This window comes from Tursiops truncatus, chromosome 1 (genome assembly GCF_011762595.2).
Source record: "Tursiops truncatus isolate mTurTru1 chromosome 1, mTurTru1.mat.Y, whole genome shotgun sequence".
In the NCBI taxonomy this organism is placed as follows: Eukaryota; Metazoa; Chordata; class Mammalia; order Artiodactyla; family Delphinidae; genus Tursiops; species Tursiops truncatus.
The window spans coordinates 27,234,116-27,262,027 of record NC_047034.1 but is presented as its reverse complement, the minus strand read 5'-3'; the positions used below and the strand labels follow the sequence as shown (position 1 = coordinate 27,262,027).

At 37.3% G+C, this 27,912-nt stretch overlaps 1 protein-coding gene across 1 annotated transcript in view; it reads right to left on the bottom strand.

The window, feature by feature from the left end:
• Window positions 1-27,912, bottom strand: part of AKT3 (AKT serine/threonine kinase 3) — a 384,719-nt gene that overhangs the window by 344,622 nt on the left and 12,185 nt on the right. Inside the window, exons 3-4 of the mRNA XM_073801464.1 lie at window positions 9,678-9,768; window positions 4,767-4,884 (exon numbers count right to left, since the gene is read on the bottom strand). Coding sequence (XP_073657565.1) covers window positions 4,767-4,884; window positions 9,678-9,768 — 209 coding nt within the window. The remainder of the gene's footprint in view (window positions 1-4,766; window positions 4,885-9,677; window positions 9,769-27,912) is intronic.

The following is a 27,912-nucleotide window of genomic DNA, read 5'->3' as shown; positions in this document are numbered from 1 at the left end:
ACATTTAGAGAAGAGCTAACACCTATCCTTCTCAAACTCTTCCAAAATATAGCAGTGAGGAACACTCCCAGACTCATTCTATGAGGCCACCATCACCCTGATACCAAAACCAGACAAACATGCCACAAAAAAAGAAAACTACAGGCCAACATCACTGATGAACATAGATCCAAAAATCCTCAACAAAATACTAGCAAACAGAATACAACAGCATATTAAAATGATCATACACCATGATCAAGTGGGGTTTTTCCCAGGGATGCAAGGATTCTTCAATATACGCAAATCAATGTGATACACCATATTAACAGGTTGAAGGAGAAAAACCATATGATCATCTCAATAGACGCAGAAAAAGCTTTCGACAGAATTCAACACGCATTTATGATTCAAACCCTCCAGAAAGTATGCATAGAGGGAACTTACCTCAACATAATAAAGGCCATATATGACAAACCCACAGCCAACATCATTCTCAATGGTGAAAAACTGAAACCATTTCCACTAAGATCAGGAACAAGACAAGGCTGCCCACTCTCACCACTCTTATTCAACATAGTTTTGGAATATTTAGCCACAGCAATCAGAGAATAAAAGGAAATAAAAGGAATCCAAATCAGAAAAGAAGAAGTAAAACTGTCACTGTTTGCAGATGACATGATACTATACATAGAGAATCCTAAAGATGCTACCAGAACACTATTAGAGCTAATTAATGAATTTGGTAAAGTAGCAGGATACAAAATTAATGCACAGAAATCTCTTGTAATCCTATACATAAGGATGAAAAATCTGAAAGAGAAATTAAGGAAACACTCCCATTTACCACAGCAGCAAAAAGAATAAAATACCTAGGAATAAACCTACTTAAGGAGACAAACGACCTGTATGCAGAAAACTATACAACACTGATGAAAGAAATTAAAGATGATACAAATAGATGGAGAGATATACCATGTTCTTGGATTGGAAGAATCTGCATTGTGAAACTGACTATACTACCCAAAGCTATCTACAGATTCAATGCAATCCCTATTAAACTACCAATGGCATTTTTCACAGAACTAGAACAAATAATTTCACAGTTTGTATGGAAACAAAAAAGACCCCGAATAGCCAAAGCAATCTTGAGAAAGAAATACAGAGCTGGAGGAATCAGGCTCCCTTACTTTAGACTATACTACAAAGCTACATTAATCAAGGCAGTATGGTATTGGCACAAAAACAGAAATATAGATCAATGGAAGAGGATAGAAAGCCCAGAGATAAACCCACATACATATGGTCACCTTCTTTTTGATAAAGGAGGCAAGAATATACAATGGAGAAAAGACATCCTCTTCAATAAGTGGTGCTGGGAAAACTGGACAGCTACATGTAAATGAATGAAATTAGAACACTTCCTAACCCCATACACAAAAGTAAACTCAAAATGGACTAGAGACCTAAATGTAAGGCCAGACACTATAAAACTCTTAGAGGAAAACATAGGCAGAACACTCCATGACATAAATCACCGCAAGATACTTTCTGACCCACCTCCTAGAGAAATGGAAATAAAAACAAAAATAAACTAATGGGACCTAATGAAACTTCAAAGCTTTTGCACAGCAAAGGAAACCATAAACAAGACAAAAACACAACCCTCAAAATGGGAGAAAATATTCACAAATGAAGCAACTGACAAAGGATTAATCTCCAAAGTATACAAGCAGCTCATGCAGCTCAATATCAAAAAAACAAACAACCCAATCCAAAAATGGGCAGAAGACCTAAATAGACATTTCTCCAAAGAATATATACAGATTGCCAACAAACACATGAAAGGATGCTCAACATCACTAATCATTAGAGAAATGCAAATCAAAACTACAATGAGGTATCACCTCACACCAGTCAGAATGGCCATCATCAAAAAATCTAGAAACAATAAATGCTGGAGAGGGTGTAGAGAAAAGGGAACCCTCTTGCACTGTTGGTGGGAATGTAAATTGATACAACCACTATGGAGAACAGTATCGAGGTTCCTTAAAAAACTAAAAATAGAACTACTATACAAGCCAGCAATCCCACTACTGGGCATACACCCTGAGAACACCATAATTCAGAAAGAGTCATGTACCACAATGTTCACTGCAGCTCTATTTACAATAGCCAGCACATGGAAGCAACCTAACTATTCATCAATAGATGAATGGATAAAGAAGATGTCGCGTATATATATAATGGAATATTACTCAGCCATAAAAAGAAACAAAATTGAGTTATCTGTAATGAGGTGGATGGACCTAGAGACTGTCATACAGAGTGAAGTAAGTCAGAAGGAGAAAAACATATACTGTATGCTAACACATATATATGGAATCTAAAAAAAAAAAAAAAGGTTATGAAGAGCCTAGGGGCAGGACAGGAATAAACACGCAGATGTAGAGAATGGACTTGAGGACACTGGGAGGGGGAAGGGTAAGCTGGGACAAAGTAAGAGAGTGGCACGTACGTATATACACTACCAAATGGAAAATAGATAGCTAGTGGGAAGCAGCTGCATAGCACAGGGATATCAGCTGGGTGCTTTGTATCCACCTAGTGGGGTGGGATAGGGAGGGTGGGAGGGAGATGCAAGAGGGAGGAGATATGGTAATATATGTATATGTATGGCTGATTCACTTTGTTATAGAGCAGAAACTAACACACCACTGTAAAGCAATTATACTCCAATAAAGATGTTTAAAAAAGTAAATAAATAAATCTTCCACATAAAAAAAAGATAAGGAAAAAGTGGAATACCCAAGTGCCTAAGGCCTGACATGAGAGCAAACATAATCCATTTGAGGGACAAACAGATGAATATGTCTGGACTGCAATGAACGAGGGGATGAGTATATGAGATGAGGTTAAAGAGGCAGACAAGAGGAAATCCAGGGTAGATCTAGGTTTTAATGGAGATTGAAGTTTATAAATTGGGGGAAGAGAATACAAAACTATAAAAACAAAATTAAGTCCTAAATTGAGTATTTCTTCAGAATGAGAAAGAAAACTACATTAAATTACAAAATTTTAATAGTTCTCAAGCACATCAAACAATCCTAACATAATATTTTAAATAATTAACTCCCTGGCACACCTTCATAATAATTTTTCCTACATATCTTGGCTGTATTGCACTTGACTGTCTCTTCATGACAATGATTTTGTAATATCATTTTCTATAGAGTCATCAGAGAGAACAGTTCAGTCTTTCACCTAGAATAGAGGGTGAAAATTTATTTTTTATAATTGATAGTTTAGAAAAGTTTCTTTCAGCTTCACAACTGCCTGTTGATGACGCTCACTCTGTCCCAGCTTAAATACTTCAAATTACTGAATTTGTGAAAACCTCTTCTACATTTCTTTCACGAGTTCTAAGATTAGAAGAATGTTTAACAAACTTTAAAATGGACATCTTGGTTTCTCCTCCATTACCCACATTCTTCCAGTCCTGACTGGGTGTCACGGGACAAGTTCATATCACTATTCAGCCTCTGGCCTTGTACCTTCATGTGAGGATCCCAGCTGGTAAGCATTCTTAAACTGGGTCAACCCGCAATAACTAAACTATATGTGAAAGGTACTGCAAATCACATCTCTCCTTAGGATTCCAAAACTCCCTATGTCCACTCCAACATAACCTGCAAGGATGCGGAGTGTGACAGGGAGGAAGTCAAAGTATAAAACTATGGTGGCCTTAACCAATTTAAGTCCCGTCCAGGAAACAGCCTGCACAAGCAAGAGACCTCAAGCTTTAATTAGCTTCATGGTAACTCTACCTCTGTCCAGATCATTCTGAGCCTTAAAGATTATTGATAGCAGTTTGGTTGTTTTTTCTTCTGTAAGAGACAAGAAACCGGTAGAATTTTCACCAAGAGATTTGAATTATGTTTAAACAAGTACACACTGAGAAATGTACTGACCTAAGGCTATCCTCTAACCCTGCTCAAAAAGGGGTACTCAAGCAGGAAGTAGACCAAAATTATCCTTTCATATTCTGAAAATTTGTGTTTCCTCTTTCTCCCCGTCTCTGGATTTGAAATCCCAGGATATACAAATCCAGTCATCCCACTATATCCCCTACAATAACCTCTGCTTGAAAAGAAAAGTAATAATTTCTCAATTTACAAGTTTATAATTAAAGAGTATAATAGGGCTTCCCTGGTGACGCAGTGGTTGGGGGTCCGCCTGCCGATACATGGGGCAGCCCCGGTCCGGGAGGATCCCGCGTGCCGCGGAGCGGCTGGGCCCGTGGGCCATGGCCGCTGGGCCTGCGCGTCCAGGGCCCGTGCTCCGCGGCGGAGAAGCCGCGGCAGTGGGAGGCCCGTGTACCGCAAAAAAAAGAAAGGAAAAAGAAAAGAATATAATAGCTATATGAATGTAATTTAAAAAAGCAAAATACTCAGTTACTGAATATTCTCTCTCCTACAGCTGTTTTGGGAATGGAGGCACTTTCCCAGCTGTGTAGCCCCAATTCTGACAGCCTGCCTCTCCATCAATCAACTCCAGGAGACCTCCTTTCTTCTTAAATTAGCAAAATTTAACTAGTAACTTTTTACAAACAATTAATAATTCTGTATCTAACAGATAAGTATTCAATAAGCAAATAAGAGCAAACCAGTCAATCATGAACCCTGAAGTTATTAAAAGCATTGGGGGTAGAGTTGTCAAAAATGATTAGACGCTGTTGAACCAGAAATGCTGGAGGGTGACAGCATTCCTCAGCCCTTGAAACTCACCCATAGTCTCCTGTGCTGCCCTTTGATCCAGGCTTTGGAGAACAGTGTCATGAGAGTAGTACAGCAACTTTTCACCACACAAAATACTCCTGCTACTGAAATGCAAAAGAAATAGAAGCTGCAAAGAAAAGGAAATTAAGGAATGTAAAAAGGGGGAGGGGGCACATAAGAACTGATTTGAGAACAAAGTGTAATATAACACATACAGAAGAGCATAATTCAGACAGATATATAAATTTAGGAGTGGGAGACAGAATAAAAGCAGTGTTGGATTAGCACTGGGAAACATCACACACAGATTCCATCATTTGACAAATATTTACTGATCATTTACTTCATGTGTATCTAAGCTAGATGACAGCAGTGGGAATGGAAAAAACACTGATGAACATTATGGAAAAGTTAGGCAGTATTTGGTTATAGGCATTGGGGTTATGGTTGGATAAGACAAAGGAAAAGGTCAATAATGACTGTGGTCTCATGTCTAAGTGCTAGAAAAGCGATAAAACAGTATAATCAAATAGAAAAGCTGGGAGGTATAACTACTTTGGAAGAAATGGTTAGTCTGCTTTCAGACAGGCTGAATTTGAGACAACAGGTAGCATTTTTCATATTAATTACTAATTCCCATTTCCACTTAACTAATTCAATCAAAAGAATCAAGCCCTTCATCCAACTATAAAGGATTAAGATGCATAAATAGAGAATCTGCAGCAAATGCTAGACTTCTGAGACATATTCAAAGGCATGGGCTAGATAAGAATATTACATGAGTCCACTGTTTCACAAAACGTGTCCCATGACACATTAATCATCCTCTTTCTGAACATGCTACTGCCACTATCTCTCACATCCTCCCATCCCCTCAGATCCCACCTGAGAAGTTTCATGAGAAAAAAAATTGTGTCACAGGAATTTCTGGAGAATCTCACAAACTATAATTACTTTTTGGAATTCTACAAGGTACACTTTTGAGAACCCTACTAAGGAAACCTTCTATTTTGTTTAGTCCAGGTATTTCCCAAACTTATTCAAAAGCAGAAATCTATTTTTGAGGAATACCTACCCATAATGACTTTGGGAAATGGTACACAGATAATAAGCTACTTGAGGGCAGAGAATTTCTTATTAATCTTTGCCTATTCACTGTGCCTAACTTGATATGAAACACACAGGAAACAATGTGTGCTGAAACAAACAACTATTTATAGGGTTTATGTAAAAGCCACATACTTTGGTCCTTTTCTAAAATCTGTTCCAAAATACTAAGGATCATCCAAGGTTTTTTATAAAAGTTCTTCATATACTTCATAAAATCTCTACCATAAATTAATCATATGAGTATATTATCCCAATACCACTGGATATAAGCATACTTTTTTTTGCTTCCAAAATTAAGTCCACCCTCAACACACCTGAAGACACCTCTGACGCATAACAATAAATAACTCAAAATAGAGTATTAAGTAAAATGGCTTCATAAAAACTGTGAAGTAATATGTAACAGCAAACTACTATTCCACATACTCATTAAAGTATGAGAACTGGATGAAAAACATACGCTTTATATTAATGACAAGAATTAAAAGAAGAAAAAGTAGTGAAGAAATCTTTTTCCCTTACCTCCTAATCAATTCAGGTAAACCTAAATAGTCACTTATTCCAGTCTCCTTCCCACAATAAGGAGAAGAGGAAGAAAAACATTCTGCCACTGGGTGGGGGAAAGAACAAAGTGTGCCCCTCCAGGCTTCATTCAGTAGCTCAGGGCCAAATGAATCAACATGTTTATCTACTAATACAGCTGAGCTCACTTTACAGTATTATGCACTTGAAAGGAAATGAACTTTTTAAAAATGAAACTAGTATAAATGAGAAAGTTTTGTTTTTTGTTTCTAGAAATTTAGTTAAGCTCTTTGTTTATAAAGACCAAAATTACAGAATAAATCTTTCATTGTGTCAAAATGTTTACTCCAAACTGAAGAAGATTTGAGGAAACTCAGGCTCTAAAACATTTGATCTAAGGGTCAAGGACAGTCTGACTTCTTAGTTCTGCCAGCAGTTTCTAAAACTTGCTTCCTGTACTAGGGAATGTTCACTGTTCTTGCACAAACAATAATAAAAGTCATTTATACAACCACCTTGGTTATTTTTTCCTTTCATTTTAGATTCACTGTTTTATAAGAGCAAAGGCTACAGTTAATTCTAGTAAGTATTTTGAGTTTTTATTTACCACTATATTTCTACTCATTTAATATTTCTTGAGAAACAATATGAATTTATTAGTTTATTCAAAAATACATCCTGAATGTCAATTATGTGCCAGACATTATAGATGAAGGTCAGCAAAAGAAATGTGGTTACTGCTCTCCAAGAGCTTTCAATCCAGCTGGAAAGGAAAAAGGAAAAAAGATACTATAAAATCATATATATATATATATATATATATAAATATATATATATACACAAATATATATATATATACACACACACACACACACAAATATAAAATGCAGACTATGAGAAGAAAAAAACCACCACGGAAACAAATAACATGATCTAGCCTGGGGGTTGCTTTGGTAGTGACAACTGAACTAAAATTAGCATAACAAACATTAAACATGATTTAAAACAAACACATACACACACATATCCCAAATCATGCTAGGAATAAAAATGTCCACGACTGTCGGGAGGAAAGGGTTTATAGGGGCAATGGTAAAATCTATATGACATCGAAAAAAATAACAGTGATAGCTTCATGTGAACAGCACTAACAGATCACTTATCTCTGTAGGAAGAAAAACAATGGCTAGTCCTGGTATATTTCCAGTCAAAAATAGGTTTTATAGCCAGAACTATTTTCCAATGAAAAAGCCAAACATCAGCTATTAATCTAGTTATTATAATCGCCAATAATCTCAAGTCTTCCAAACAATTATATTGAGTTTGTAACAATACATGTATCCCAAGCCTTAACACCTCACAAAACCCAGGTCGCAAAAAGACAACTTCAGCTTCACAGATCACAGGATCATATGATATTAGAGCAGAAACAAATTTCTAGATGTTACCTTACGATAAAACACTTTCACTTTTCAAATCAAACATGAGACCCAAAGTGGGGAAGTAACATATACAACCATCATTCATCTAGTTAGTAAGGAAGCTGACTAGACCCTGGATCTCCTGAGTCCCAGTCCTATGCTCTTTCTACGGCATTACAATAGCAAGTATATCAAATGACAAGGAACACACGTGTTGCAAATAAATAAGGAAAAGTTTAAAAACACAGGAATTCCATTTCAAAAATGTTACATACCTTCAATTGACACGCGGTTCCCTTAAGTCCCTCTTAATGTTCCCTCTTACTACATACCTCAAGGCTAAAAGTGAAGGAAACTACGAACATTTACTGACCCTATAGGGTCCAGGAGCTAGGTTGAGTGATTTTATCTATTTTAATTTCACTTAAATCATTACAACTACCCTCTGAGTAGGATATTATTAATCTCATTTTACTGATTTAGATTTTATTTAGATTCAGAAACACTAAATAACTTACTCAAGGTTACACAGCATAAAAATGGCAGAGGCAGGATTTGAATTCAAATCTGTATGACTCTAAATCCACGTAGCCACTTTACCACAAAAAAGTAATTTTTCACAGGAAAATATTACACAAAACAGTTCAGTCTCCCGGAGCACTCACCAATGTCCATTTAACTACTGAAGAAAAGTTTTTTAAGTTTGGTCTGGGAATCTCATAACCATTTACTACATTATTTTACAAGGAAGAACCAAGTTTTAAACAACTACTTTACGAGCAAAATTTAGAACACATTCTTAGATTGAATATTGTTTGTATTTTCTTTTCAGCATCCTTTTCAATACCACTGTCACTGCCACCCAGAAAAGCATCAGCTACCCATTCCTATGAAATGTTGGTTCACGAATAGGGAGAAGGGTACAACGCATGACCACTTAAGAGAACCACATGAAAACAAAAACTACATTTTAATAATTCTGATTTCTCCACTGGTGGATAACCCATTAACAGCTCCAATCAGAAGAGAGTATACTACTCAAAAAATAAGAACTAGTAGTGCAAGTAAAGCAAAGCACATCATAATTGAAAGAAGACCGACTTCTGATTGCACAACTACACATATCACAGAACTAAGTTTCTGCTTTCCCAGCTCTGCAAAATCTACATCAGGTACTCAGCTTCTGATAGTTGATATCTTCTTTCTGCTGTCATCTCTCATCCAGTTCTCTTTACCCTCATGGATTTATGCTTTAGTTTTCTCTATCATTTTAGTAGGGAGAGAAACAGGTGTCTTCTCTGATAATAATATTAGAGGATTTTTTTTAGGCTTTTTTTTGATCCCTATGGTGTCTGTTTTCTTCCAATACTCCAGGTATCACTCCCCTCCTCCACCTCTTTATTTCTGTTTGCTTATTTTGACCTCTCTTTTTTTATGCAGGCTTTCCTCAAATGTCTGATGGTCCTGGATTCTTAGTTCATAGTTAAGAATGACATTCTGAAAAGAATTGACTGAAAGATCTGTGTGGGGGAATAGGCTTGTCAACAGGTGTAATTCACTCTGGGGTCTCTTGTGGCAAGCCTACCAGTACCTTAAGATAGTTCAGTTTTCTGCAGGAGATGAGCTGGATAAACTGTGAAGTTCTGGAAGGAGAAAAGAGGAAGCAAGCTAGAAGTTCCAGAGTTTGGATGTACATTTCCCTTAATCTTCCTGTTTTAAATAATCAGCCATCCACTTGCCCCTGGTTTCAAAATGCAGGCACTTCTTCAATTTTATAAAGAATAAACCTTGGTCTACTGAGGCCAGGATTGGTGGTGGAGGCAGTCACCTACCTATAAGGATACACAGAAAGAACCTATAAACGTACCTATTTTCTGACCAATCTCCGTTTTCAGCTCCACTTCTGACCTCAACTTTCCTTAGTATCTGGTGCCTCCCAATGCTGAGCCTCTTGGGAGCTTCAGAAAGACACAATACAGATAACCCTTGAATACATGAGCTTAACTGCACGAATCCACTTATACACAGATTTTTTTCACTACATAAGTACTATAGTGTAACATAGATCTGTAGCTGGTTGAATCTGTGGATACAGAACTCCAGATATGGAGGGCTGACTGTAAAGTTATACGTGGAGTTGCGACTGCATGGGGGTCCCTTGTGTTGTTCAAGGGTCAACTGTATTACACCTCTTACAGGTATTGTGCACTTATAGGCATTGTAACTTTTCCTTTCTGCTAATCAGTTACTGCCTGTCCATCTGCTTTCTGATTTCAAAAAATCAGCTATTTCTGACTCCTGCTGTATCTCATTCAGCAGGAAATGGAGAGTTACCGTCTAAAGCAGCAGTCCCCAACCTTTTCAGCACCAGGGACTGGTTTCGTGGAAGACAACTTTTCCATGGACCGGGGTGGTGGGGTGGGGGGGGAGGCGGCGGGGGGGGAGTCAAGCACATTACATTTATCGTGCACTCCATTTCTATTATTAATGCATTGTAATATATAATGAAATAATTATACAACTCACCATAATGCAGAATCAGTGGGAGCCCTGAGCTTGTTTTCATTTGCCACTCACTGACACGTATTTTGTTTTGTTTTTGTTTTTTTAATTAATTAATTTATTTATCTTTGGCTGTGTTGGGTCTTCATTGCTGCGCACAGGCTTCCTCTAGTTGCAGCGAGCGGGGGCTACTCTTCATGGCGGTGCGCGGGCTTCTCATTGTAGTGGCTTCTCTTGTTGCGGAGCACGGGCTCTAGGCGCACGGGCTTCAGTAGTTGTGGCACGCAGGCTCAGTAGTTGTGGCTCATGGGCTCTAGAGTGCAGGCTCAGTAGTTGTGGCTCACGGGCTTAGTTGCTCTGTGGCATGTGGGATCTTCCCGGACCAGGGCTCAAACCCATGTCCCCTGCACTGGCAGGCGATTCTTAACCACTGCACCACCAGGGAAGTCCCACAGATAGGGTTTTGACATGAGTCTGCAAGCAACTGATTTATTATGGTCTCTGTGCAGTCAAACCTCTCTGCTAATGATAATCTGTATTTGCAGCCGCTCCCCAGTGCTGGCATCACCGCCTCGGCTCCACCTCAGATCATCAGGCATTAGATCCTCATAAGAAGCGCGCAACCTAGATCCCTCGCGTGCGCAGTTCACAGTAGGGTTCGTGCTCCTATGAGAATCTAATGCCGCTGCTGAACTGACAGGAGGTGGCGCTCAGGCGGTAATGTGAGCGATAGGAAGAGGCTGTAGATACAGATGAAGCTTTGCTCGCTAGCCCACTGCTCACCTCCTGCTGTGTGGCCCTGTTCCTACCAGGCCACAACCAATACCGGTCTGTGGCCCGGGGGTTGGGGACCCCTGGTTTAAAGAGTATAGTCATCCCTCGGTATCCACAGGGTTCCAGGACCCTCACAGATACCAAAATCTGTGGATGCTCAAGTCCCTTATATAAAATGACATAGTATTTGCATACAACCTATGCATACCCTCCCATATACTTTAAATCATCTGTAGATTACTTATAATATCTGAAATGATACATATGCTATGTAAATAGCTGCCAGCACAAGACAAATTCAAGCTTTGCTTTTAGAAACTTTCTGGATTTTTTTTTTTTCCAAAATATTTTCAATCTGTGATTGGCTGAATCCAGAGATGCAGAACCTTTGGACATGGAAGGAGCCAAGTGTACAAAGTTTCAGTTTTGCAAGATAAAAATAGTTCTGGAGATGGATGGTGGTGACAGCTGTACAGCAATGTGAATATACTTAACGCCACTGTATATGCTTAAAAATGGTTAAAATGGTCAATTTTATGTTATGTAGATTTTACCACAATTTTAAAATATAATTTTTAAAAAGCAAGGTTTTAAAAAAACTCACTTCCTGAAAGTCTCCTTCCAAGATCACCGTCTGCAAAGTTATCTCTCTCTCCCCCACCAGGGTAACTCTAGTTTTCATAGTACATACCATGGTTTACTTTCTTTGTAGCACTTATGGCTGTATGAAATTATCCTGTTTAACTACTTATTTATTATTTCTGTCCTTCAATTAGAGAGTAGGCACCTGGGCCACCTTCTGACATCACCTACACATTATGGTAATAAGACAATGGTAGGAAAGCAATCAATAAACATTTGGTAGGGGACTTCCCTGGTGGTCCAGTGGGTAACACTCTGCACTCCCAATGCAGGGGGGCCCAGGTTCAATCCCTGGTCAGGGAACTAGATCCCACATGCATGCCGCAACTAAGAAGTCCATATGCCGCACCTAAGATTCCAGCGCAGCCAAAATAATAAATAAATATTTAAATATTAAAAAAAACATTTCATGCATAAATTAATTGGTTTCTGGGTCCTAACCCAGACCCCTTGAATGAGAATCCTGGGATTCTCAGACACTGATTTATAAACACAGAAAACTTGCTATTTATGACACAGTAGCACCCCTCCCTCCAGTTAGAACAATTTGACACAACTGACCCTTAAAACAGATACTCTTTTTTCTTACCAATGAAGACCCATTTGCTTTTGTTTGGAGCACTGAACAAGAGGGAAGTTACGGATAAAAGGAGTTTCTAATTATTTTCATATAGGAATATCAGACAACATAGTCAGTATAATTCCTTTAATTCTTTTTAAATGATTTTAGCACATATGCCTATTAGAAGAGCTTCCAGATCATAAAGATGTTTACTGATCTATTTTATTATGTAATTCAAACATCAAGGTAGCAAAACAAACAAACAAAAAACCAATCCTCTTTTCTATTTGTGTACTTGATATTATCTAACTTGCTACAGGAATTTTTTCTATCATCTTCTCTCTCTTGTCCTTTAATCTCACCTTGCCAGTTCTTAGCTCACTCCTAGACAGCAAATATATTCATCTCATCTCCTCACTATAAAAAATAGTCACTTGACCATACAACAAACTCAAGCTACCATCTTCTCTAATCCCCTTCACCACATCAAGCTTCCTAGAAGACTACTTTCTCATTTCCCATTGATTCCTCAACCTTCAACTCCAAGGCAACTAATAAGGCTGTCAACCCCTTAACACAGCAATTGCCCTCTCAGCAGTGACCAATGAGCTCCCCTCTTTCTAATACTCATCATATTTCCCTATCTGTTTAAGTTCTGCTCCTCCTATCAGATGACTTAAATTCTTTTCATCCTTAAAAAAACCCAGACAGTTCTGGGTGCGAGCCTGGCTCTAACACTTGCTACACTTTTCTGAGCTGGTTCACTCAGGGGCTGGTCTGTCTCCCTAAGGCATGAGTGCAGGCAATACTTATTCATCTTTATATCCCTGAGCTCAAATGGCACATAGTAGACTCTCAATAAGGTTTGTGGGAGGGCAGGAAGAAAGGACAAAGGGGAGGGGTGGGAAGGGAGAACAGGGAGAATGAGGGGAAAGATGATACAGGAAAACAGTTACACTTAACCTTTTTATCCCTAAGTACAAAGCAGAAAAATTAACCATAAGGGAGCCTCAATGTTTGGTAAATCTAACTGAACGCCTACATACTACCTTATTTAATAGTTTTGTTTTATTCAGTTTCATTAAATATTTACATTTAAAATTCTAAGAACTGTACATTTACCTTAAAGGTGTGGTTGTAAAAATCAAACTGTTAACTATAGTTGTAGACAATAATAAATTCATAGTTCTAGAAATTATTAGTCAGTGAAGCAAAAATATACTTTAGCATTCCTTAACTTCCAGATGGGATAAAGGGGGACACAGCTAGGCTGGAGTCAATATGATATGAGGTAGAAATAGGACAACATTAAAATATGGCAATAAGGTAGGTTAAAAAAAAAAAAGCTCCATAAATTCCCTACCTAAAATTAACTTTTAGATCTATGAAGAAACTGTCATAAATAAGTTGATAGCTTTTTAAAAGCCTTTTCAAAAGTGTGATTTCTGTTACTTAAGGAAAAAGAAGATATCCCTAAATTTAAAAACAAAGTACACGTAAACAAACTGCTTTAAATAAATGCTCTTTCACTATATTTCAAGAGAAAACTGTCTAATACTTTGGGGCACTTATTAAACAGTGAAAAGGAAAATACCTCTTTCTAGTTAAAAAGAGGATGAGGATAATTAGAGGAAATAAATCAATTTCAACAAATTTTAGTTCCTACTCTCTGCCATATCTCCAAGTTTCTATTCCCTTTACTTGCTTTTTCTCCAGAGTTCTGTCCTCCCCCTCTTCCCTTAAGCATATTCGCAAAGCGTTCTTGTGTCACAAGACATAATGGCTAGGAGCACACCCTTTAGGACCAGTGTGCCTGCATCTGAATCCTGACCCCATGACTTACTAGGTGTGTAATCTTAAGACTTAACCTCTCTGTACCTCAGCTTACTCATTTTTAAAAAAGAAAGATAAAATAGTACCAACCTCACAGGGTTGAATGCTGCCTGGCACATCATAAGTGGTTCAAAAGTGTTAGCTAGAGGGGGACCAAAAAATTTATCATCCAAACCAGGGCACTTCTGAGATTTAAAGAGAAGACTATAAATAATCCCACTGGAGCAACAGGGCATAAACCAGAACTGTCCCAGGCAAATCAGGACAGAGTAATCCAATTAGTATAAGATGAACTACAAATGTTGATATGCAACCGTTTCTGCCCTACAAATATCACATAGTTAACCTAATATTGTTCACTTCCAGTTAAAGAAACCTACTTATATACCATTATCTCTGAAAGTGGGTTCAGTGGGGGAGAAAAAAAGGGAAAATAGGTCAAAAAGTTTCAGAAACATCAAATTAAACAAAGTTAAACAAGTTTCTTTCCATCTAGCCTACCGAAAAGTCATTGGTATACTAAAGCCTTAATTAATCTTATAGCTTCAATTTTATTTTGCAACTACAAAGCTATTATAAAATAAAATTTAAACAAGCCACTGGTTTTTTTCCTTAATATAAAGTATGTTATCTATCTATGTTCACTGCTCTTTTCCTCAGTACCTAGCCCATAATGAATAAATATTTGTTGAATGAATACTAAAAAATTTCTCAAGAAAAATTATTTCAGGAACTAAAGCAAAATAAGAAAAAAAATAAAACCCTAGTTTGGGATTTTGGATGAGCTTCTTCAGTTTTGTGGGGGTTTTGTTTTTCGATTGAAGGTTCCAGTAGACTCCTTAGATAAAAACTGCATTGGAGGACTTCCCTGCGCAGTGGTTAAGGATCCACCTGCCGATGCAGAGAGGACACGGATTCAAGCCCTGGTCCAGGAAGATCCCACATGCCATGGAGCAGCTAAGCCCATGAGCCACAACTACTGAGCCCACGTGCCACAACTACTGGAGCCTGCATGCCACAACTACTGAAGCCCGTGCGCCCAGAGCCCGTGCTCTGCAACAAGAAGCCATCGCAATGAGAAGCCCACGCACTGCAACGAAGAGTAGGCCCCGCTCACCGCAACTAGAGAAAGCCCGCACGCAGCAAGGAAGATCCAACGCAGCCAAAAATAAATTAATTTAAAAAAAGGGAAAGAAAGAAACTGCCAAATTGTTAAAAAAAAAAAATTGCATTGGATTTTCCATGGCATTTGTTCTCGACTAAATGTGGTTTGCTGGTCATGAGGAAACATACTCAGAAGATAAAAATACTTAGAAGATAAAAATATCAGTAGTAGTAGCTAATGTATAAGAAAAATACTGTGCTTAAAGGGCTTAAGCCCTTTAATCTTTACAATAATCTTAAGTGATATCTATCTAGCTTGATTTCGGGAATCTTAGTAGATCCCAAGTCCACAGCTTATTTCCAATGGCCTAGTCAGAATTTTCTTAAGTTTGTATGCCTCATTTTTGCTAGCATAATTTGCCTTTTATCAGGTATATTCCAATACAATCTTCTACTAAGCCTAACTCTTGGTAAGATAGCTAACCATTAAGTGCTCAAATCCTGTTATGAAATGGTCCATATGAATTCTCTACTACATGGTCTCAAAGGGAAGCATGTCACAGGCATAATGCAGCTGTTATAAATATACATTTATAACTATGTATTTGTAACTTAACAGTAATTTTCCTAGATAGAATTTATCAGAAAAGTTATTATGGGAGAAATGAACATTCATGTAGCAAAAATAATTCCAAATATCAAATTTTGGAGCTTGTAGGGGACTTTACAGAAACTAATAAAAGTTTACTGAGCAGAAATCAAATGCATTTCTATCCTTACACTTCAAATCAGGTGGTATTCTTCTTCTTATTATTATTATTTCCATTCTTTACATGAAGAGACAAGGTTTAGCAATCTGTCCAAGTTTACACAGCTGGTGAGTAGAGGAGCTGGAATTCAAATCCAAGTCTGTCTAACATGAAAACTAGGATCATTAATTTTCTTTACAGTATATTAAGATTCCTCCTATTTAACATTTTTCTGTAACCCAAATTACTCTATTAAAAATAGCAGAAATTTAGAGCTTCACAAGATCTCTAATCCACCTATCTATTTTTACAGTCCCAGTGGTGTAAGTAGTTTTATGTGTTGTTTACATACAGTTAGTTACTGAAAGTGTTAAGATTAAAACTCAAGACTCCTGCTAGATACACATCCAGGTCTTTTCAGCATCACACAATGTTTGTTTTGCTACTATTGAAGTCAACCCATGAACGACTGCTCCATTTTTGTGAAGGCCTGGAAATACTATGATATATAGCATAGAAAACACTTTTACTTGTAAAAAAGAAAAGGCTTCTACAGTATCTTTATGAAATCATAAACTTAAAAAGCTGTTAAGACTCATTTATATAAGCAATCAAAGGCTGATTCTTTCCTAAGGAATTTGACACAAGGCATTCATTACACTACTTGGTTTGTTACAAAACAAATAAGTACATACACACACACACACACACATACATACATACAACTAGAAGGAAACGTGCCAAAGTTTTGAGCCACCACCCTTCAGCTCACAGTTATTGTGACCTCCTTCAAGAAATGATCACATAACCCAGGCTCTATACTAGCAGAGTATACCCCTGGCTACAGTGATAATTAGGGGTGAAAAAAATGACACAATCTACTCTGGTATCTGCTATATGGCTGGTGGGAAAAAGCCTATCTTCCTTTCGGATAGTGAGCCATGATGATATTGCCCTCGGGCTTCTAGTAACCACATGCCTACTACAGAGCACAACCTTGCTTGAAAATGAGAACATCACAGACGGAAAACAGCAGAATGGAGCAGAAAAAAGAACACCTGACGTCATCACCAGGATTCCTGGATTCGGGAATACCTGAAATTAGTCCATGTTGGATTCCCCATTTACATAATCTAATAAATCCATCCCCTCTTTTTAATTTTTCCTTCATTGCTTAAGCTTGTGTTGAGTTGTTGTTGCTTAGAATTTGAAAAGTCCTAATTATTCTCAGAGAGAAAAGTCCTTAGTTTAAAAAAACGCTGCAAAATTTTAAACATTGGATAAGTAATTTTATCTATATATACTTTTAAATTTATATACTAACAAAATTTTTTAAATTAAACCCAGTAATATTGTGTTCCTAAACAGGGTTTTAAATCTTTACGTATTAACAACAATTGCATTTTTAAATATTAGAGTATTTTGATGTTCAATATTTTCTTTGTATTAAAATGTTTCTAATGGTAGAAAATACCATGTGTCTACCCCTTTGCCCTTTAGCCTTCTGCCATGCCGCTCTCCAACTTTAGATTACGCTGGGTGGGTAATTCCTCTATTAATGCTCCTGGAATACATAAATCAAATAGAAAATTCAAAAACCAAAATGATTTTGCTCTATCCAAACTCACAGAGAATGTAATAGCACCACATGTAAGTTCCTTTTTTACACTTCTCTTCCTTAATAATCCTTCCTTTTCTGTTCTTCCTTCATGATCACTTCCTTCCCTTTGGACCAACTAGAAGCTTGCCTCTCCTCCTTTCCAAGGCTAATCCTTTCTCTTATGTTCTCATCTCTTCCCAACCCTTTGCTCCATCAATTATGCTCCGCCAACTTGTAGTATGTCCTTTCCCACTGGCATGTTCCACTCTGTCATCATACATGTACAAGGCTTTCTCTAACTTTTAAAAGAAATTTCACTTGACCAAACTGTACTCATTCCATTGCTACCCTACTTTTCACTGCCAAAGTTTTCGAACAAATGGTTTAAATCCAGTATTTAAGCATCCATCATTCTTTTTCCCCAGAAAAGTGGCTTCCAGCTCCCTCCCCCAAATCACTGAAACTGAATTCACAAAATTATTTGTCAGATCCAATGGCCTCTTTAAATTTTTTCATTTCCTTTGTACACTCTGTTGTGATATTAACCATCCTCTTGTAAAATTTCTTGTCAACTGGTTCTAATGACACTACTGTTTTAGCTTTCTTCCTTCCTAATAAATAACGCCTTTTGTACTTCCCTAAGGAGGTCACCTTTTCCTCCCATTCCTCAATTGTTAGTAGAGTTAAGTGTTTCCCGGGTTCATTCTTCAGTCCACTGCTTTCCGTATACTTTTTTTGAAAAATTATACATACCATTAAAATTCAACTGTGTTGTTCTCCTGTATGAGAAAAAATTACACACACGAAAGGCTGAACAACCATTTCTATCATCCCCTCCCCCAAACCAGGACCACTTCTGAATTTCCTGAAATGGCATCACCAGGCTCTAAAACCAAGCCACACAATATCACACCTCTGGGCATTTGGGCCCATCTTCTATTGCCTAGAATACTCTTCCATTCTCAATCTAAAAACTTCCCCTCAGACTCAAATGCCACTTACTCTGTGAAGCCTTTCCTGTCACAAACCCACTTCCCAAGCAATGTGAATTCCTAGTTCTCTCTCCTATACAGCCTTGGCACTAAGTAGATACCTTTATTATAGAATTTTTAATGATTTTATATAGTATACATCCCTGTGATAGTACAGTATCATCCTCAATGATAGTGTTTCAGGGCAAGAGACATGTTTTATTCTTTTTGCTTCTTCTTGCTACAACATGGTAGGCACTAGATTATTTATTGGAATATATGTTTCAAAAGCCCAGGTTCAGGGCTTCCCTGGTGGCGCAGTGGTTGAGAGTCCGCCTGCCGATGCAGGGGACACGGGTTCGTGCCGCAGTCCGGGAAGATCCCACAGGCCGCGGAGCGGCTGGGCCCGTGAGCCATGGCCGCTGAGCCTGCGCGTCCGGAGCCTGTGCTCCGCAACGGGAGAGGCCACAACAGTGAGAGGCCCACGTACCACAAAAAAAAAAAAAAAAAAAGCCCAGGTTCAGAATGTCAGTGACATCCTAAGACATTTCATATACCTACACTGCTTTTGCACATGTCAAAGTTCAAAGTGACTGTTTCCTGAACACAAAAATCATTTACTGACTATACCAGTGATTCAGCATATATGCTTTCCTGCTGTGAATATTATTCTATTTTTATATGCAGATGTGTCTTACCTTCTCAACTTATCTGGATAAGTGTTTGAGGCCTACAGCTTTTAATGTTAAGTACATTATACTATCTGGTGTGACTCCTTACACTGTAGCTGGTATTCAAAAAGTATCGCACAACTGTTCGATGAGCCTCACTGTTAGGAATTCTAAAAACTATCCAACAGATCTGTTATTAATTTATTGTTTTAAATTAAATCAAAGTTTTTCAAAATTCTTCATTAAGAAAAATAAACGTACATGGAACTCAGACAATAAATATATTCAAATCCACAGTCCAAATAACATATTTATTATTAACAAGAAAAAACAACAGTGGATTCTTTCAGTGGGGCTAAGGAATTTTATTTTTTGCAGGGAACTGCGAATATGGCTATATTATATGGCCGTTACAAAGGAATTTTCCTTTGGAATTCACAATGTAAAAATTGATTCAGGCAGTGGCACCAATGGAAGTTTAAAACCAAAGTGAAAAGTTGTTGGGAATTATGACCCCACAGGTTTGTAAATGGGGAAAAAAACATATCTATAGTGAAGCGATCCAGAAGTCACCTTCTTGATCAACTATACATCATCTACACAGTATTTTCACCAAAAAAGGTTCAACCTGGATGTAATAAAAAAGAAAAATTAGACAAATCCAGAATGTGGAATATTCTACAAGGCAACATGATGCATAAAATCCTCAAAGAAAATTAGAATCAATGTCATAGAAAGCAACATAATGTCACATTTTTATTATTCCAGAATAAAACGGACTAGAGACATAAGCAAATATACTGTATAGATCCTAGATTTTTAAAAACATATAAAAGCTTTTTTGGACTGCCATATTAGATATGATTGTTGAATGTATTAATTTTCTTAGTTGTATTAATGATAGTTATAAATACCTCATTCTCGGAGATTTGGGCTAACAGAACTAAGGGATGGAGCAACATCTGCATCTTCCTTTCAAATGATTCAACCAAAAAAAAAAAAGTAAAATTGTAACTGTGTGAGGTGATGAATATGTTAATTAGCTTAATTACGGTAATCATCTCACAATGTACACATATATCAAAACACTGCATTGTATACCTTAAATATATGCAAGTTTTAGCAAGTGTACCTTCAAAGGTGGGGAAAAAAGCACACATAAAGCTAATGTGGTAAAACATTAAGGATGTTTACATGCTCATTAACTCTGTAGCTTTTACCTTTTCTGTATAACTAAAATTTTCAAAATTTTCAAATAAAGAGTTAAGAGTGAAAGTAATTTCCTCTTTTCATTCACTTTAAAGATAAGTAAACTGATAAAAGCTGAGTATAGAGCCCTACTGTATCTAAGATTTATTTATTTTAAATACTTCTATACAAAATTAATAAGTTGACCTCTGAGAATATACACTATGTAAACAACTTTGCTTACTAAGAAACAAGGTTAAATGGTAAAACTAAAGGTAACATAAGTAGAGTTCTTCCCCATTTTACACATAAAATTCTAGTCCTTAGCAATAATTATTGATAACTCCTTTCTCCACTGTTTAACAGAACACACATTAATATTCTTGACTTTACATGTTTTTCCAATGACAAACAGTTAGCCCATGATTCTAACAGATGAAGACCTTTGAAATCAGAGGTCTTATTTTCCCTCTGTGTTCATGTTCTCCCCCACTTCCAGGGCTGAAATGTCTGCAGGGTTCTGTTCTCAGCCTGCCATATTTCAACTTGTCACAGCATTAGTTATCTATCACTGCATAACAGATTACCACAAAATTTAGAGCTTTAAAATAACAATAAGCCTTTATCATCTCACAGTTTCTGTGGGTCAGGAACTCAGGACCAAAGGCACAAAAGGCACAGGGAAACTACTACAGTACTGCTGCTCAAAAGAGAGAAAGCAGGAGGTGGATGGGAGTCACTGGCTCATAGCAATTCTGAAATCCAGCACAGTACAGCCAATCCCGGATCAGAATTTAAGGCCTGTTTCTGTCCTCTAGGCTCTTGGTTCTGCTTTCCAAGTCATCCTTTCTTTTCCATAAAGGATAGCCCATGTTTGCAGCTGTGCAGTTTTCTCAACATGCTTCCCGCCTGCAGAGGTTCAGGGATCCAAAGGCTGCTTTTTGTTTGTACTGTCTTTGTCCAAGTCCAGTGCAAGCTGACAGTGTTTTGGCCAATTCACTCTCATTAAAAGAAAGAATACGAGGGGAAAGGGAGGAAGAGAGGAGAGAAGAAACTTTGTGGATCTCCTGAGAATCTTATCACAGTTTACTCCATTGTGAGACAAAGGCCATATCCATAAATCTCTTCAAGATAAGCCCTTCCTTCTATATGGTAGGCCTCTGATGAGATTGCTGAGGGACAACTCTCTAAATGCTCTTAGAACCCCTACTGTTTGACTCAAGAGGTCTTTGAGACAACAACTTGGATCTTTCTGAGGTTTTGAAGGATTTTAAAGTCACATCCTCAGCTTCATTTGTAGAACATGTTTTCCTGAGAGTGTCTTAGATTTGCTGTTTCCCAGAATCTACTCCTTAATTTTAGCAACACTGGTCAAATGAAGAAGCTAGGAATTTTCAAACTCAGCAGTTCCACGCTCCTTTTTGTTTAACAGTACTTCCTTTGATTGGTGCCTCTCCTTTTACATTTTATATATAAGCAGCAAGAAGAAACCATTCTGCTTACAAAATTCCCTTAGCTAGATCACCTAGTTCATTGTGTACATTTTCCTGCTTCTCATTTTATAGCCGGTGACAGAGTTCCTAAACTTTCTGCCACTACAGAACAAGAATCTCCTTCCTCAAACTGCTGATAACATTTTTCTTACTTTTCTTTAAGCTCTTACCCACAGTTTTCTCAAAGGCCTCAAACTTCCACTAACAATCTATTCAAGGCTTTTCAGGCTTTCACTAATGCCTCAAAATCTTTCTAGACTGTGTCCACCACTGAGTTCTAAAGACAGGCCTCCATTTCAGGTTGTTGTTATGGCAAAATAAAACCACTTTTGATACCAAAATCTGTACAATTTCTATATAACTACCCCAAAAGTTAACGTTTCAAATACAGTAAACTTCTGCACAGTTTCAATGGGACAGGAGGGGCATAGTCAGGTGGTTCTGGACCAGGATCTCTCCTGAGATTGCAGGCAGCATGTTTACCACAGCTGCAGTCATCAAAAGGCTTTACTTGAGTTTACTTAAGTTATGCACAGGTTGAAATGCTTTCTAAACTAGCATTTATCTTATGTGTTTTAAATCACAAAATTTAAGCAATTTATAATTTCACTACAATTTTATGGGTAACCAGCTGAAACCATTTTTACAACATGTAAAAACTCAGTAGTGATTGGGGCTTCCCTGGTGGCACAGTGGTTGGAAGTCCGCCTGCCGATGCAGGGGACGCGGGTTCGTGCCCCGGTCTGGGGGATCCCGCATGCCACGGAGCAGCTGGGCCCGTAAGCCATGGCCGCTGAGCCTGCACGTCCGGAGCCTGTGCTCCGCAGCGGGAGAGGCCACAACAGTGAGAGGCCCGCATACCGCAAAAAAAAAACCTCAGTAGTGATTATCAAAAGCTGAAGGGTTGTCTCCGTCAAAAGGGGCTATCTAGTCATCTTCCACTAGATTCCTAAACCAAAGATTCAGGGTCCTACTGTCAATAACAAAACCTGGTAGACACCACCCCAGTGTTTCTGACATGACTCTAGCCCAGCTACCACACCTATGATTTATGTTGTGAATGAAGATTTAGATTCCATAAAATTAAAGATAAAAGGCACAAAGAAAAGGGAGAAGGTTAAAATGTAGCATATATTAAAAGAAAACTAGAAAAGAAATGCATACAGGCAAAGTAAAAACAAAGGCTGAACTAAAATCCACACTGTACCAAAAGAACAGAAATTTAAATCAGTGAAACAGAAGACAAACTACAAAAATTCACTGAGGACGAAAGAAAAAATAAAAAGGTAAATCATAAAGGAAGAAACATAAGGGATAAATCATGGAAGGTAGAATGCAAAGAGCCAATCAAAAATAATGCACCATGCTACTACTGTAGATTAAGGGGCCACAAATTCTTTGCCACTCTTTTCATCAGGAGATGGACTCTGTTTCTCCTCCTCTTGAATCTAGGCTGGCCTTGTGACTTGTCTGACCAATAAAATGTACTAGAACAAATGCTGTGCCAGCTCTGGTTCTAGCCTTTAGTAGGGCTGGTAGTTTGCATTCTCAGAAGCCAGCCAAATGCTCTGAAGTTCAGGCTGTCCTGCTGAAGAAAGGCAACAGGAAGGAGAACCAATTTACTCCCAGTCAACATTCAGCACCAAGGACCCAAATATGGGAGCAAAGCCTTCTGGGATCTCCCAGTTCTGCCTAGTTACCCTCTAAATGCAGCCAACTGAGTGACCCCAATTGAGATCACCAGAATAACCACTGAGTCAAACCACAGAATCATGAAAAATAATAAATCATTGTTTTAAACCACTAAGTGTTGGGTAATCTGTTATATAGCGGCAGACAACCAATGTAGCTATACTGCTCTAAAACGACACAGTACTTCTGTCAAAATATATAGCTATGTGTCTAGTCTGAAGTGCAAGATACTTGCACCCCAAGTCCTTGTTAGAAAGTATCATCTTAAACTATTTGAAAACCCAGCTTGTTTCAAAAGCCTGTTTAAAAATAATAGCTTTTCTATTCCTTAAATTATCCTCTGTTATTTACTTATTTGAAAAAATATTCTAAATTCTATCCTAGGATTAAGTCAGGCATAGAAGACTGAGATAAATTTTAATGCTACATCTTCCAATTTTACTGGCATCTACTTTAAGATGTTTTAAGAAAATTTCACTTGTGTAACTTCTCTGATTCCTTCCTTTGAGGACTTACTATGCAGTAGGCATTCAATAGCAAAGATAAACAAGGTAACTATGAAGCAGAATTGAAGGCAGGTAAAAATTTTATCACTCCCCTCTCTTTTCCAGGGAGTCAATCCCTGCCTAGTCTGTGCCCCCAAAGCACTTTGTACAAATCTCTTTTTTAATAATAATAGTAAAAACAGCTAACATTTATGAAGCACATACTATGTGCCTGGCGTAATTCAAAGCCTTTCACATGATTTAACTCAATCCTCACAATAATCTTCATAAGGTAAGAACTATTATTATCCCCATAATACAGATGAGGAAATTAACTCATCTTAAAGAGTCTCTTCCCCCACTTAGACTCTAGACTCTATGAAGGCAGGTGACCTGCATCTCCATATCCTCCCCAGTCTCCAGTACATACTTCTCTAATTTGATTAAAGAAATGAGTTTATCCAAGTACTAGAAATAAATATGCTCACTTATTTTACAGGAACAATTTTTCACTCTTCAGAAGCATAAAGTGGTAACACCTTTTTAGACTAAGATAAAATTGCTTGGGGCTAAATAAGTATCTCTGGGTAACTGGTAAGAAAAATTAACAAAAAAGAAGTTTATCAATTCATTGATAAACACAACTATTAAGACCTAAACTTCTACAAACAAGTCTAATTTGATAGTAATGTATTTTTATTCAGCACCATTTTAATGCTGAAAGCCATATAAATATCACCCTGAAAGCTATATAAATTTGCATTAAAAAAATTTTTTAAAGAAGTCAGTGACAGAGGAATAAGAAAATAAGGGGTAGTACTCATTAAAATATATGGATGAAAAAATCCAAGTAAATATAAAATCCAAGTAAATATAAAACCTAACACTTTGAACGATGTAATTTGAGTCTTTTTGGGTTGGTAGAGTTGGAATCATCAGCTATAAAACCTGTGACTACCGATTTCATTGCATACTGACTTAAAAACAAAAAGGAAAACCTTTATATAATTGATTTGATACACTAAAAACTCACAATCCTCAGAAAACTGGCTAGAAACTGAAATTTGGATTCTGCAAGGAGAATCAAGTCAAATTGAGGATCATTTTACAAACATACTTCCTAATTCTCTATCAACTCAGAATACCAAACTACCTTTTTTTTTTTTTTTTTTTTTTTTTTTTTGCGGTACGCGGGCCTGTCACTGTTGTGGCCTCTCCCATTGCGGAGCACAGGCTCCGGACACGCAGGCTCAGCGGCCATGGCTCACGGGTCCAGCCGCTCCGTGCGCCGCGCAGCACGTGGGATCTTCCCAGACCGGGGCACGAACCCGTGTCCCCTGCATCGGCAGGCAGACTCTCAACCACTGCGCCACCAGGGAAGCCCAAACTACCCTTATTTTCAGAAGGAGGCACAAGTCTAATACTCCTAACGAACAGAAAAAATCGCTATATTTTAGAATAATCTCCACAGGGGTAAATTTTAGAGGATGCTGTGTGCCAAATTTTCAATCTGACCTCTATAAAGGTTGGAAATTGTCTCTGCTAGAAATCTAAGAACTGAAGTACAAACATTATAATTATATATATGTATCTCAATACTTTTTGTGGCACACACTGTTGGTTCGCTAATGCAGTATCAATTCCCAATACCTTTTACCCTGGCCACCTCCCACTACAGACTGAAAGCCATCTTGAAACCTTGAAGCAACAACTGCAGGAATGAACAGCCAACAAACTAAAGGTAAAGAAGCAGAGAGAGCTTGAATCTTTGGTGATTTTATCCTTTTCTGATAAACAACCAGCTACTGCCCACCTTTACCCTTTTTAGGTAAAATAAATAAACCTGCCTTTGTTACTGCTGGCTACCTCCTTATTCAGTTATTTTTAGCAGAATGCTTGCCTTACTAATACATTTAAAACATATAGAGAATATGGTTCTCTAATTCCTTTAAGTAAAAAAAAGTTATAGCACTTGTGTAAATAAACAATAGTCATACTGATGCCAAATGTATGACAATCCTATATATTTTCCCTTAATAATACTTTTCTGATTATAAAAGTTACACATTCAACTTCAGAAATTTTACAAAATACAGAAAAATATAATGAAGAAAACAACCCACTACCCAGAGATAACCACTTTTAATATTTTGGTATATTTCCTTCCAATCAATTTTTACACTTATATCAATATACAGAACTATGCTTTTTATTTTCATAAACTGGTATCATGCAGGATACAGTTTATTATTACTATTAACTAATACATGCACAAAGTAACAATAATTCAGTAACAGATGAAAGAACATAAGACTTAAAAATAAACTGTCTCTTCCACCATTCACACACAACCCCCCCACACCCTCACCATTCCACTTGTCAAAAATAGCCACTTTTAATATTTCTGGCATTATAGCTCTTTTTCTTATCACCTGTGACCGTATCAACTGACTTCCCACTATGAAGGTGAAAAATTGTTCCCCTTCACCTTTCTTCCCAATTTTTACTACTTTTATTTTCATTTTTAGTTTTTCTACTGGTTGATAACATTAAAAAATATACTTAAGCCTCTATTCCTTGACACATGAATTTTAGATAGAATGTCTTAGTATGCAAATGTGGAAGATAAGGAAATTAGTGTTCTTACATGGCAAACATTTTTAGTCAACCACAGGATTAAAATGCAACTATCATTTGGCCTTACCCAATCCTGAGTGAGGAAGAAAAAAATATACATACTTGTTGCTGTAGCACTAATTCATTTAATTTAAGAAAAAGTGTTGGAAAAGATAGTAGTTTCATAATAGAGAGCAAATACAGGAAAACAAACTAATTTTTAAAAATTGTTAAAGACACACATAACTTTTAAAATGATAAAAGATGAAGACTGAGGAAGAGAGCACAACATTCAGGCCAGACAACAGAAAAGGAATACTAACTCCTCTTTTACACTTGTCTTCTCACAAGAGAGCCATCATAATGCAAACACTGATGTCCAGAGGTGCTGAGAAGATAGTAAGTTATCACTTTGAGTTCCAGTTAGCATCAATAATCTTTGAGAAATACAGAGCATCAGAAGGGTATTAAAAACAAAACAAAATAAAAACCTGTACGGGCAAGGATCCTTAAGTGTTTTTATAGGAGAAAACAATAGATGAGCCTAAATATTAAATATTAGTAAACTTGATGTCAAAGTTAGCAATATCCTATAACATATTAAGTAGCAATAGCAGATACTGTTTATTAACTATTTAGTATATCCCATGTACTGTGATAAAAGCTAATCAAACATTATGATCTTTTATATGGTCTTACAACCATATAAAACAGACATTATTATCATCTCCATCTTACAGATGAGAAATTTAAGGCATATTAAGACTGAGTATTTTGCCCCCAGTCAGTAGTAAAAGGCAAAGCCAAGACTTGAAGTTCCATTCTCTTAACCACTGGACTAAACTGACAGTATGAGTTCTTAAAAATGAGAAAAACAGATGGATGAGAAATAAGAATAGGTTCACTAGAAGCAAGTTCTATCAAAGTAGTCATTCTTTTCTGAATTACCATGTTGCAACAGCATAGACAAATCTCTAAGACATATTGTTAAGTGATTATGATGCCATTTATGGAAAATGAGACAAAACAGAAAGATCCAAATGTTTATACAGAATAGAGCACAGAAATCTCATTTCTTCAATTATTCCTATTCCTGTGCCCTGCCCAATTTTCTTGAATCCCAATCTCTGGGCAAGAGACAAATACTACTTACAGTTGGCATGCATCTTTCTGGTTCTCAAATATTTGAGGGAAAATTTGACTTTATACTGGCACAACAC